The sequence below is a fragment of the Arachis duranensis genome, chromosome 9 (genome assembly GCF_000817695.3).
Source record: "Arachis duranensis cultivar V14167 chromosome 9, aradu.V14167.gnm2.J7QH, whole genome shotgun sequence".
NCBI classification, from domain to species: Eukaryota; Viridiplantae; Streptophyta; class Magnoliopsida; order Fabales; family Fabaceae; genus Arachis; species Arachis duranensis.
Genome location: NC_029780.3, coordinates 105,541,463 through 105,555,905, shown reverse-complemented (window position 1 = coordinate 105,555,905; position 14,443 = coordinate 105,541,463). Strand labels below are relative to the sequence as shown.

Below are 14,443 nucleotides of genomic sequence, written 5' to 3'. Positions count from 1 at the left end.
TGGCAAGATTGACCAGATGATTCCTTAACTTCTCGGTTAGAACTCAAGAAAAAGGGGATGAAAATTGAAACAAGATTTGGGTTAGGGTTTTATTTTAAATTTAGGGGTAAATTTGTAATTTCAAATATTTTATTCTCAATTTCAATCTCAAACCAAATAGGATATTGAGACATCCACTTTTACACCAAACATAATATTGGAATTTTCTAATTTCTGTCTCCCAGTCTTAATTTCACAGTTTCACTCTCTCTTTTAAACACAAATTTTAATGTTGTTCTTACTCGATTTGCCTCCACTACTGTGATGCTCAAAAGATTTAAGTTGTTAAAGTAAGGACTCAAAGAGATGGTTATAAGTAAAAAGTGGTCTTCATACAAGGAAGATAATATTGGCAAAGGTGAGTTTGTTACAGAAAAAATTGAGTGAAAATTGGTGGTAAAAAATTGATTATATTCTTGCTTTTACAAATTCTATTTATAATGTTTTAAGAAGTACAGACATGGATGCACCTACTCTTCATTTGATTAATGAGATGTGGGGTCTAATTATAAAAAATGTGAAAAGTGCTATATATCTCTATGAAAGAAAAAATGAATAAGAATCATCATTCTTCTATAATGTTGTGCACTCAATATTTGTTTAAAGATGGACAAAAAATAGTATACCCTTTCATTATTTAGCACATTCATTGAACGCAAGGTAACCTAACCCTTCACATTTATAATTTATAATTATAACTTTTATTTATAAGTAAAGATAATTGAGTTATTACTAATTTCTTCTTAACCACTAATTATATAGGTATTATAGCCATCAATAGTTGAGAGAAGATCTTACACGAGTTTCTCCTCATCAAGATATTGAGATCACTAATGAGAGAGTTAAATGTTTGAAGAGGTATTTTTTTAACGAAGAAGAGAGGAGAAAAGTAAACATTAAATTTGTAAGCTTTTCTGATGCTAGAGGTGTCTTTGATGATTATGACTCCTTGAATGATAGAGGCATAGTTGATGCAAAATTTTGGTGACTAATTCATAATGGTAAAACAAAATTTCTTCAATCAATTGCTCTTAGGCTATTAGAGTAACCATCTTCATCTTCTTGTTGTGAAAGGAATTGGAGCACTTATTCCTTTATCCCTTCCCTAAAAAAAATAAATTGAAGTCTAAACGTGCAGAAAATTTAGTATTGTCCACACTAATATTCGTTTTCTTTCAATAAAAATTTCACGATACAATAAAGAAGAAACTATAATGTAAGATATTGTCGGAGATATTTTTCACCAATTGAAGGAAATGATGTCTTGAAATTGCTCATCTTTCTCTTTTGATGCATTGATAGTGTAAAGCGTTTTACACAATCATATCTGTTTTTTTGAATGATCATTCACACGATCAATATGAAAAATAATAATTTTTACTAATGTGATATTACATAATTAAATATATGTATAAAATTACTTTACAAGTTAGTGTATCAAAATTAAATTTTAAAAACGAAGGTATAATCTAGTTACTCGAAAATCTCGATATTTTTTTTTTTTTTGCACCAGGGTATCCATCAGGCCAGAAGCCCAAATCTCGATATTAAGTAGAGTACAATCGTTCTCCATGAATGGGCCATTGGCCCAACAAATTATTTAACTGAGTTGCAACTATCAATCTTCAAAATATTATGTATCCTCGACCAAAAAAAAAAAATATTATGTATCCAAAAATTGATTTTTCCTTTCATTTCAAAAACAAAAATATTAAATACAACCGGGTTTGCTTTGCCATAGAAACCAGCATTGGGCCAGACTCTTCCAACGCTGCTGTCAGCCATTAGCCCAAGATACAAGCCAACGTTTAACAAATAAAAGTGTTACAAACAAGCAGAAATGTCTCCAAGAAATAAGAATGGCCCTTTTCAATTTAAGTCGTATTCCATGACCCCAAAAAAAAAAAAATTAAGTCGTATTAAATTTTAAATAAGATAAGATTTAGCTAACTTATTAAGGCTTGGTTTGGTAAAATTTTTTGAAGATGTGCTTATGCTTTTTAAAAGCTCAAATTTCTCATTTTGTGTTTGGTAAATCAAAAAGATCATGTGCTTGTGCTTGCAGCTTTTAAAAGATCGGGGTATTTTGAAAGCACCTAAGATAGAGCTTTTCAAAGTTGACTTGTGCTTTTCAAAATTTAAAAGTCTAATATAACCTCATATGTTAACTAATTTTCAAATTTAATATTTGCATTTATGTCTATTATAATATTTTTTAATTTTAAAAACTATTTTACCAAACACAATTGATGTTGCTTATGTTTATTAAAAGTTGTTTTTGATTTTATTTACCAAACATAAATGTTACAACTTTTAAAAAGTCATCTTTTAAAAATTAACTTTTATAAGCTACTTGTAAAAAGTAAAAATTTTACCAAACTAAGCTTTACCAAACTAAGCCTAACACAGATGTTTAGAATGATATCTTTAAATTTTGTTAATAAATATATAACAAATAAATTAAAAATCTAACTTTAATAAATTTTTCTAATGAAAACCCTTCAATTAAAAATAACATTATGTGTTAGATAAACGCTTTTGGAAATACTAAAGCATACTACATAAGTGTCAATTAACATTTTAAATTCATCATAGACAGAACAAATGAACGAGCTAATTGAAGTTGTTACAAAAAAAAGGGTGCAAAGTATAGAAAAAAACAAGAAATATAGGGAAAAATGAATAAGCTTAATATCCATTGATAAAAAACACCGACTAACAAATCAAGCCAAAACGACTTCACAAAATGCGTTTTCATCCCTTTACAGCCCATCCAAACCCTAATCCAAATTTTTCTCCAAAATCAAGAACTTGTAAACTTAGTAACAGCTTTAGTCCCTTCCGAAACCGCATGCTTGGCAAGCTCACCAGGAAGCACGAGTCTCACAGCGGTTTGAATCTCCCTCGACGTAATGGTTGGTTTCTTGTTATACCTCGCGAGTCTAGAAGATTCCTGAGCGAGCTTCTCGAAAATGTCGTTGATGAAGCTGTTCATAATCCCCATGGCCTTGCTAGAGATTCCGATGTCAGGATGAACTTGCTTCAGAACCTTGAAAATGTAGATCTTGTAGGTCTCAACGCTCTTCGCCTTCTTCTTCTTCTTCTTCTCGCCGGAGGACGCGTCCTTCGGGATCTTCTTCTCCGCCTTGGTTTTCTCCGCCGGTGCCTTCTCCGCTGGCTTCTTCTCCGCCGGTTTCTTTTAGCCCTTTGCCATGGCTGAAAATGAGAGTAACAAAAACAAACTTTTGAGTGCGAAGGTATAGAGGGTTAATTTGTGCCTGCGTTTGGTGAAATGAGGAAGAGGAGTACGGTGCTTATATAGGAGTCGATGGTGGAATGTGATTGGTTAGTTTGTGGTGTGCGCGGATCGATGACGTGGTCCCTAACATTCTTTTATTTGATAATAAAAAATAATTATTTACTCAAAATTATTTAATTATGATTTTTGTTTGTATTTTCTTTTCATATTTCGCCCGCGTGGGGACAACACTTTCAAAATTCCCAAAACCTCTGCTCTCTGTGTCTCTCACTCACTCAGCCAAAGAAACTCCTTCTCATGAAGAATGGAAAACCCTAAGACCCTATACCTCTCCTTCTCTAAATCCAATTCCAACTTCAACCACAGTGACCTTCTCATTCTTTGCGAAATCCTCTTCGAAAATCTCGGCACCGCATTCCGAACTCTCTTCTCTGCCCTCCCTCTCTTCCATGACCGTCACGCTGCCGGGTCAGATCCGAATCCGGATCAGAATTCACGGATTTGGCCGCTTGTTGAAGATGTTGCTATCCTTCTTCGCTGCTGCATGGTTTCTCTGACACTCCTTCACTCCGACCAGAAGTTCCTCGTCGACAAGACGCGTTTTCTCCACCGTGCACTCCACGCCTTCGTCTCCGTCCACGTCGCCAATTGCCGCCTGCGCTTCCGGAACTTCGTCTCAGGTGCTGATGTGGAACTATCCGATTCTTGCCGTCTGTTTCTGTGTGCGCTGCTAGAGGCAAGGCTACTACCTGCAACTGCTTCTAGCTTCTGCTTTTGTGTTATTAATTTAAATTGTTTTGTGGAGCTTGTACGTTTTCTTTTGATAGCTTTAGTTGGTTGCATGGATTCAACTATACGGTTTCGACTGTAGTAAAAGCAATATTTTGTCCCTTAGAATAACTCACCGTAAAGTTCTAGTGGCTTCTCTGAAGGTTTTATGAAGTTTTAGACTTTTGTTTTAATTGGACTAGCTGTTTTTGGTTCACTTTTCTTGTGGAAGGCCTATTATTTTCCTTTGACATTACCAAATCAGCATAGATAAGTGTCTACATCTTTTCTTCAGTGCAGTCTTCTCTATATATTGTCATTGGCGCTTATTTGTTCTGATGACCAGCCTCATGGTGTGGATGCGCAACAAGATTCAGCTTTGAAAATATTTTCTTTCAGTTTGTATGAAGTTTTAGTTTCAATTTGCTTACCATTAATTTTAGTTGTAGTTGCAAATGCAATATTCTTGTCACAGCTATCCAAGTTTTTGAGGTTTGTAGTCATATTTTCTATATATATTAGCTGTTTTATTAACTTCCAAACACAAACATGTATAGAAATGTTATGATTCATGTCCAACTAAACTTGAAAGTTATTTCAGGTTTTTGCAGATGAGCTTCTAAGACATCAAACTTTAAGAAGCTATCTCATGCTTGTCGATTCAGTATCTTCCATGGGTGAAAAGCTTTTTGTGCACAATTCCATGCATCATGATTTTGCAAGTGTTCTGTTGGTGATAGCTGTCCATTTTAATCTGTCAGTTTCTAATGAGAATGCTTTTGAGAATTTTGTCAGTAGATTATTTTTGCATTGTGACAAGGATTCTCGATTTCCTGGACTTAGCCCTGCACCTGCCATATCATTGCTTATGGACCCTACTATGCCTTCTGCACCAAAGATGTTCCAGGCACATGTAATCTCCTTGGTTTCTGAAGCCATTGATGCTGGCTTAGATTCCACTAGTTTGGCTCCTAATATTAACTGGTACATAATTGGATTCCAAAAAGCTGTTGTTTTGTACTCTATGCACATTACTCATTTGCAAATTGATAATTTTTACTCCAAATCGAAATGTGGCTATGATTTGTCCCAGCATAAGAAGCGTCATCCAACATTTCAATCTTCTATTCTGCAAGTCACAAATAGCAAATTAAACCAAGTCTTATTGCTGTCAGATAATTCATGCAAAATATCCTCCAAAACAAAAGCCAACATTTTGGCCGATTGCATTGCTTTTATGAAAGGGAAGCAGGGCATATTTGCTGATTCATGCAGGGGCATGGCTGACTCAATTTTGGAAGGCCTAATTCATCGAGCTTTCTCCCAATATCCTTCTAGAGATTGTTTTTGTGTAAAGGAAAATACCAGTGCCAGAGATATATGTCTTCTTGCATCCATATTGAAGTTCATGGGTGTTTCGTTGATGCAAGCGATTAAGTGTCTAATTAATAGTGGTGCTTCAGGTTGTTTGAAAACCATGGAAAATACCTCTCTCCACGAGAAATATGGTTCATTGATCAGCCATGTTCGCCATTTTCAAGAAATAAAGTTTTGCTTACCCTTTCAAGCGTTTTTGTGTGATTTGATGAAAATGCAACAAACAACAAGTCACAGTGTCTCAAAATCGATGATTGTGCATTTCTCTGGCTTGCTATATATAAGTTTTAGTAGTGAGCTACATTTGTTGGCAAAGGGGTGTATATATGTAATTATGGCACTGATGTCTCTCATTGCTTTTGAAGAAGGGGATTTAGTTTCTTTAGATCCATTAAGGCATGAACGACTGAAATCTTACTCCATTGTAGTCCAATCTAATAATACTGAAGAGGTGAAGTGTGCTTTCAGTTCTCTTGTTCTTGAATTAAGTTTGGTTTGTATGTTGTTCTTAAATCGTTGGTGAATTTGCAGGGGGTTGGATATGGAGATAAAGAATCTATCTACAAAGTTGTAGAGCAGTTCATTGGAATTCAAAAGGAAAATTTAAGGTACACATTGTTTCTAAATTGTAATCGAGTTTGGCCTTTTAGGTGTTGGCATTTGTCTTTGAAAAGAAAAAGGAAATGTCATGCAATTAGTCCGATGAATTATAATGTTGCTGAAATGAAAAGATAGAGAAAAAGTGCCTTCGAGTCAATACTGTTCAGTTAGTGCTATTGTTATTCTTTTCATGAGTTGTTGAGGTTTGAACCAGCTTCATAAATTGCTTGATGAAGTAATTACAGTTTTGTTTAAGTGAAAAGGTTCCTGCAGGATACCTGATAGTGTCCCTTCTGCCTTTATATTTTACAGATCAGGTTCTGCCACCTACTACACCTGCAATGGGGAAGCTTTCCTTGATTGCATACTAGGAAATCCCAAAGAACTCGATGATTATGATGAACTTGTGGACTTCGTTGTCTGCACTACAGGAAAAGATTATTTCAGCTGGTTGAATAACCGCACACGATATCGGAAACAGAGACATGAAAAGATGATAGATCAAAGAAAAATTAAGAAGAAAGCAGTCATGAATGGAAAGTCTTGTAAGAGTCAGAAAATGGGTAGGTCTACCAAGCGTCAGATTTGGAAGTGATGTTTATATTTGATTGATGATTTCATGTAAAAATATGTTAATGTATATGCGATCTATTAATAGGAGAAAAAAAAAAAAACTTGCCTTCAGATGTGAACTTTTAAATTTGGCACAAAGAGTCTAACAACTCAACGATAACTCTTTTATCCAATGTGCACATTTGTTTTGTTGTACGTAATTCGCATATCGGTTCACCTCAGAAAAAAGCGGCATAAATTCAAATAATTAGGTACTGTCTGCTCTAGACGCTAGGTATGCGCAAACATTTGTGTAAACTAGCAACTAGATCAAGCTATTGGATTAACTTAAAAGAAGGCGTTTATGATACTGATTTAGAGGATAACATTGATATAATTTAGATTTAATTATTCTGTTAATTTTTATAATTGTATTAAATTTATAATTAATTTTATTTTATTTTTTTTATCAATTAGATTTTATATTACTTTTAATTTTGTAATTAAATTTTTTTAATTTAAAAATGTTAAAATTAATAAAATATTTTTTTAAAAAAATATATGATCAAAGATCTAATTAAATTTTTAATTATAGATATTTTTAATTTATAGAAAAATAGTCAATTCTAATATTTTTTATATTGATAATGACATAATTATAAAATTAAAAGTAATATAAGAGTTTAGTTGAAAGAAAAAGTATAGAGATTTAATTATAAATTTAGTAAAATTATAAAGAGTAACAGTGTAGTTAAATCTATAATTTATTATGATTTATATTGTATTTGATTTTATTGTTCAATATAATATAATTTAATTCAATACAGTGCTAATCACGATTATTTGATGCACTATCAGAATTGGTACTTGCTTGACTAGAACAATATTCTCTAATCTTGAACGAAACCCCTCCCTAAATTACAACTAGATAAGTCAGGACATAACCATCACTAGCAACAAACATTAGAACTTGTAGTCAACAATCATCAGTTCATCACCATATTTTGTATTCTGTATAAATAAATAATACCGAACATAAGAACACTTATCCTAGTATATGATAGTTCATGGTTGTGGAGGAAATAATTGGGCAAAAAAATGTTTTTTTTCCCCCGGTGGTGGGGGGTAGTACAGCAGAAAGAATGAGCCAAGCTCACACTAGACAAAACCTTGTGTGTTGAACTTCACAGCGCAAATTTAAAGAAAACACTAGATACTGATGGAAAAAAAATTATAACAACATCTTACCACAATAACCAGTAACGGAATAGTAATTCAATGTCAGAAGGAAAAATATCCAATTCTTTGTGTGATATATATATATATATATATATAGAGAGAGAGAGAGAGAGAGAGAGAGAGAGAGAAGAAATAAATTTAAAAAAAAAAAAGAGAACTGAATGACCTTTCCTATAATAACATTGATAAAGAAAAAGCTAAAGTGGCAAAAAAATTGCCCATAAACAGTGGCCATACACAAATATAATGAATGAAAATCAACCATTGTAAATAACAGTTATTTATTTTGCAAATCATAAGAAATACAACTAAAAGAAAACTCAACAATTAGCATAGAAATTAACAAGCCTTGAGCACTTGGCAGACACAGATACATCTAGATCACCTTTTGAATTTTTGTCTTATTTCTAAAGCAGAAGCTCCAAGATGAGTAATAGGCAGAATAGGCCACCCACCCACTGGTTTAAAAAGATTATCAAGTTGTTTGATTTCCATACCTTATACCAGAGACTGTATGTCGTTGTCTCAACTGCACTAATTCACTTGCAGCCATAGACGGAGGTCTCTCATCTTCAACAGTTCTTTCATTTCGGAGGAATCTACCTCTGAGCAAAGACTGAAAACACCATCTCGTGTAAATAGTCAATTTACAACAGGAAGTATACAAAGAATTGAAATGCAACAGTCCAGATCAGATGTATCACACAACAGAAACAAATGTATGTAGATTATTCATATTAACACAAACACAACATAAAATGAGTTTTATAGAGTTAAAATCCACACAATAATATAAGTTTTTATCTCCTTGAATTAAATCACAGTTCTTGTATGACTGACTTACATAATCAACTCAAGATTAATTGAGGACACCATGACTAAAAGAACCATGAATTGCAAAGGAATTCTGACAGGGTACCCAACAGACCTGAATGCGGTTGCGGTGAGCAAAATCAGATACAGCTCGGTGCTCCAACAATCCCTGCAGCTCTCTTTGCCTTTCCCTCTCTATCCTCACAAGCAAATCAACTAGAGCTTGTCTTCCACGCAGCCTCAACATGTCCCGCCGAACATGCTCTGGCTGGCCTTCATCGTGATCAGCAACCACATCGCGCGCTCGATCGACTTTAGCATCCCTCCGGCTCCCACGTGAGCCTCTCTGTTGGCTAGTCATTTGCACCCATTCCCTGACAATTCTTACCCTCTCACGCTCTGTTTCTCCAAGCCATTCTGCTCTACCATTATTGTTTCTCTGATTCACATTCGATGAATGATCACCAATACCGCTTTCCATCCATCCTCGAACAATCTGTCTAACTCTCTCCCTCTCGACTTCGCCAAGATCAGGAGATTGCTCCCTGCTTGAGACAAGATGATCCCCACGTGCATTCCGCGATTCAATCCGATCATGCGACCAAGTACCAAAATCATTTTCGCTTTCACTCGCATCCCCCAAACTGCCTTGATTCTCACTGCCTCGACTATCAGACATGGTACTGGATCCATTGGTATTAGACTCAGAACCCCTCTGTTGCCTCAACCTTTCCCTCATCCTGTCACGAGCCCTGTTCAACAAATGCTCATCCTCCAATTCGCGCCACATCTGCAGAATAGCAGATGCCTGAGTGCTCGGTCTCTCCACGGCACCCTCCTGTCCAGAAGTTGGGGACTGTGATCCCCCCCACCAAGCATAAATGAACACAAACAACTATTTCCTGAAAGCCTGTAAGAAATACAACCCAGTTGCTAAACCACCATCTCAATCTCCCGAAAACCAAAAAGAAAAACAAAAAAGAAAAAGAAAAACGGTGACCCCAATCTGAGAGTCACACCCATGGGTGGAAAATGGGGGGAACACAGAAAAGGGGCTTCCCTAATCAAACCGAAATTCAAAGCCCCACACATGCCACCTGATAAACGATACGAGTCATAATCAAAACACACAAATAACAATAAACACAAAACCAGAAAAATAGCACAAAAAAAACTCAAACTTTACGGCAATCAAACCGCGAATTGAATTATGAAAACAAAATTGGGATCAATGAGAAGGGGGAATTAGGGTACAGAATGGAAAAGCAGTAGAAGCAGAAGAAGGTATATGAATGAGGGGAGGGTAGGTGTTACCTGGGAGGGTGTTGCGCGATTGTGTGATGAAAAGAGGGGAAAAAAGAAACCCTAGAATTGCGTGAGAATGGAAAAGAAATTAGAGAAAATAAGATTGAAATAGAGAAATTGATGGAAGAAGATGATTAGATGAGTGAATGAATGAAAACGCAGAAAAGGAAAAAGAGAGAGAGATGAAAGGAGAGTATGATGTGAGAATTTATAAATTATTACAGAGGAGAGAGAAAATCACAAAATAGAGATAGAGAGAGAAAGTTAGGGGCAGAAGAGAGAGAAAGAGAGACAGTAACCTCACCCTGTGGTGTATGTGTGTCCTTCATTCTTAAACACCAAATTTCTTTTTTATTTTATTTTCTCTTTCTAATCATTTATTAATTATTAGTAAAGTTTTATTAACCTAAACTTGGAGATAATTAACCCCTTCAGAAATCTGTAATGTTAATCAATATGTTTTACTAGTATTTTATTACCAAATAACTGTTTTGCAAGAAGTTGTGTTCTCATCTTAATAAACTACATTTTTAACTAATTTGACCAGGTGGGATAGTTATTTTATTTATTTATTTAAATAAGTATAAAAAAATTACATCTTATTTTATATATATAGTAATTTAATAAGGTGCCTTCTATAGTATCTATTATCTTATTGGAAAAGTTTTCAAATGATCCATTCACTGTTTTGGAACTTTGCTGATCCATGTACGGGTAGGTGACCGGTAATATTTTTGTCGTGTAGTATGTTCTGAAATATCGTGAATGTCCTTCGAATAAAGTACAAAATGACCACAGGGGCAATGAAGCCAATGAAGCAAAGTTGCAGCTCAGTTAGCTGAATTAAGAGGTGCATCGGTTGTGCTGATTAGAGCAAAGTTATGTGGATTTGGGCTTGTATTAAATTTTTGAAGTGTTTTTTTTTTATCAATTCAATTAGGTATCCTTTAAAAATGGTACAATATTCAACCTTTTATTATAATAATTTTAAAAAAATTAAAATAAACATATCTAAAAATTATAAATAGATTTACTGTCTTTTTAAAATTAAATACACATTTAAAATACAATCTAAAAAAAACTAAAATTTGAAATTTAAATTTTAAATTTCTGTTTCAAATTTAATATATTTAATTATTAATATATTATAATTTAAATACATATCTAAAAATCAAATTATTCAAAATTCAAAAATTTGATTTTAAAATTATAAAATAAACCTTAAACCATCAAATTATTAATTAAACCCGTACAAAACACTCAAAGAAGCAGAGAAGTCACATTTGTCCCATGTCAAAACACTCGACGCTGTCTTCCTCCTTCTCGGCGCTCATTCACAACGCCACATTCTCCTTCGTCAATACTCATCTTCGTCACCGCCTTTCTCCTCCTCGTCACCATTCGTCCACGCCGAAAACTTACCTAAGGTTTGGATGGGTCTCTGACACCATTACTTTTTTTTATTATTCTATATAAATTTTGATTTTTTTGAAATAAAAAATCGAATAAAATGGCCTAAAGAGATTTTCATATATATTGCAATGTTAAATTATTTTTGTATGTGCAATTTCTGTATTTTGAAAGTGTTTTAAAAATATTTTTTGTATAACTTCATAATTTTAGATGTGTTATAATTATTTTTTAATGTTTAAATTTAGATTTTAGATTTATAATTTTGGATGTATTTCAAAAATATTTTCTGTATAACTTCATAATTTTAGATGTGTTACAATTATTTTTTAATTTTTAAATTTAAATTTTAGATTTATGATTTTGGATGTGTTTTAAAAATATTTTCTGTATAACTTAATAATTTTAGATGTGTTACAATTATTTTTTAATATTTAAATTTAGATTTTAGATTTATGATTTTGGATGTGTTTCAAAAATATTTTCTGTATAATTTCATAATTTTAAATGTGTTACAATTATTTTTTTAATGTTTAAATTTAAATTTTAAATTTATGATTTTGGATGTGTTTTAAAAATATTTTTTGTATAACTTAATAATTTTAGATATTTTACAATTAAAAAAGAAACTACAATTGAAAATATTTTAGTTTGTGAATATAATTATATTCGACTATTCATCACTAAATATTCGTAAAACAGATCCTCACTAATACAAAATGAGAGAGTACTTCAGCTGGAAGGTGGTGATAGTCTTCATCAATGAAGACGAGATGGAGAATTCAGCGGATTCAGTAATGCGTGTGAATGTCCCGTACAATAAGGAATTTAAAAAACTGTATCTATTATGTGAAGTTACGAAAGTAAAACAAAGTCACCCTAACCACCAATGAAGTGGGTGGATTTTAAAATTTAAATTAAAATCTAATTATAGATATGTATCTATAAAATAGGAACATGTTACAATAAAAGAATAATTAAATATTATTTAAATTTAATTAAAGGCCGATTAGTATTGTACAACTAGCCTTTTCCTTTTTTTTATTATGGGCCTTTGTGTCATTGTTGGTTATGTTGGAATAATGATAGTGTTGTATCCTCCTTCCCGAAACTGCTGCCGCAGCTCCTATACCGGTGCCTTCTCCGGTTTAGAAGCCTATCTTCTCGCCTTTCGTCCCATGTATCGGAGCTTTCGCCTAGCTCTTCCTCAGCGTCACTGTAACTAGCTCTGTTCAACACTCGCCCCCCATCTCCCCTTCCTTGAAATGCCAGCCCGAAGACGGGAAGCGCGCCTACACTAGGGCTTCCTACGATGTCATCCTCTCGGGTTAAGTTGCCACCGGCCGTATCTGACTTGGTTTCCTGGATGTGTTGTCCTCATTGCTGACTCCTCACGCCGGGAGGATCCGTTTGTCGCTCAAGCTTGGCAGAAACTCCTTCCGCGTGAACGTCGTCGACCTTGTTCGTCACGGTTCCCAAAGTCAGTGGCTGCCTTCTTGCTGTATTTTTCCTGGCAGCAGCTGAAGACGAAACAACCCCCGCTCCTTGGGGTGGGGGGAGTTTATATGTCACTGCCCGTACCGTCTGTTGAGTAGGTCATCAACTTTCACCGTCCATACGTTCCTGGAACAACAACTTGCTGTTTCTGCCTTTGGAGGAAAACAATGTAGGATTCGCATGGTTGCTTTCTTAGTCAAGAATGGGGGTTGGATGAACAGGTGACTCCGTAAGGGAGTGACGGTGCGTTATAATGCATAGGGTTTCTTTGCTCCAAACCATTACTAATGATATAACCATGAATACTTAAACCTTACATAGCCCAATCAATCTCCATACTTGTCAAAAAAATTCAAAGGCCCATGCCTTTTAGTCCAGAAATAGCCAACTCACTCCAATAACTACACATGTGAGCCGAGTTCGCAGCTGTGGCTTTTTAAATTGACAACACGGGACACCTACCAAAAACGTCAATACCCCTGCTGCTTTCCAGGTCACCCACAGGTTTAAAAAACACCTTACACCATTCTTTTATGTTTCTAGCCCATAATAATTCCAATCAATCTGCACCATCAACATCTTTTATTATATATCTATACGGTACTGGGACATGGAACAAAAAAATGCCAGTCAAAGTAAATGGATCATTTGAAAACTTTCCTATCTTATTGTACCTATGGTGACTACAAAGAAGGTTACCAATTAATTGTGGACATTTGGTAACTGAAAGCGTGTCACTAAAAGTGTTGCTTAAAGAAAAAGTGTTACCCTTAATCGTTAACTTGGCTCTGATACCAAAAATTTTTAATTTCGATTTTTTCTTTTAATTTCTTTTTCGAAATTTCTATTAGCTCTTCAAATTTTTCTTTGAAAGTATTGACCATTTTTACCAGTTTATAACTTTTCAATCTTGTTTTAGTTTATAATATTCCTTTTTGCATGGATTATTGTATATAAAATCTTTTATCTGTTTGTCTTTTTCTTTAATATAACTTCTCAAATCCTCAATAACTTCTTTTATTTCTACACTTTCTCCTGTTTCTAAATGTCTGTTTAATTTTTCAATTTCATTCTCCATTTTTTCTTTTAACAGCTTTAATTCTTTTAGGTCATAATATTATTCTCCATTTTTTCTTTTAATAGCTTTAATTCTTTTAGGTCATAATATGGTGTTCCAGGCATTTATAAATTTTTTAAGTTTAGCTCCAACTTGTTTATATTTATTCTTATTTCTATCCTTTTTATTATAAGGTCATTAATTTCGAACTGAAGATTATTTAATTCTCTTTCATACTCCTTTATTTTACTTTTTAATTTTTTCGCCCTTTTTCTTTTTATTTTATTTTCTGGTCTTTCAATCTTTGTATACTTCATTAGTTATCTTAGAATTTCTGCAAATTCTATCATCGATTCATTACTATTTTCTAGAGATTCTATTAATTTTTCTAACTCTTCAACTTCTCCTTTCAATTTGTCATAGATTATTTTTAGAGCTTCAAATGCTCTTTGATTTATTTCAGAAAACTGTAAATAATTCAACCGATTTTCTCTTTCAAAGAGCTCTTGTTTCTTATCTTGATAAGT

The 14,443-nt window shown here is 33.7% G+C and overlaps 2 protein-coding genes and 1 pseudogene across 2 annotated transcripts; 1 reads left to right on the top strand and 2 right to left on the bottom strand.

Moving 5' to 3' along the window:
* Nucleotides 1-2,708: 2,708 nt before the first annotated feature.
* LOC107466670 (probable histone H2B.3) lies at nucleotides 2,709-3,268 on the bottom strand (annotated as a pseudogene).
* A 147-nt stretch (nucleotides 3,269-3,415) lies between these two features.
* On the top strand, nucleotides 3,416-6,816 carry LOC107466659 (uncharacterized). The gene is made up of 4 exons (XM_016085661.3): nucleotides 3,416-4,034; nucleotides 4,668-5,894; nucleotides 5,975-6,051; nucleotides 6,356-6,816. The coding sequence occupies exons 1-4, from the start codon at nucleotides 3,603-3,605 to the stop codon at nucleotides 6,636-6,638; spliced, it is 2,019 nt and encodes a 672-aa protein (XP_015941147.1). The 5' UTR covers nucleotides 3,416-3,602; the 3' UTR covers nucleotides 6,639-6,816.
* A 592-nt stretch (nucleotides 6,817-7,408) lies between these two features.
* On the bottom strand, nucleotides 7,409-9,517 carry LOC107466611 (uncharacterized). The gene is made up of 3 exons (XM_016085605.3): nucleotides 8,763-9,517; nucleotides 8,332-8,450; nucleotides 7,409-7,508 (listed from the first exon to the last, which is right to left on the bottom strand). Exons 1-3 carry the CDS (start codon nucleotides 9,435-9,437, stop codon nucleotides 7,409-7,411), a joined length of 894 nt encoding a protein of 297 aa, XP_015941091.1. The 5' UTR covers nucleotides 9,438-9,517.
* Nucleotides 9,518-14,443: the final 4,926 nt, after the last annotated feature.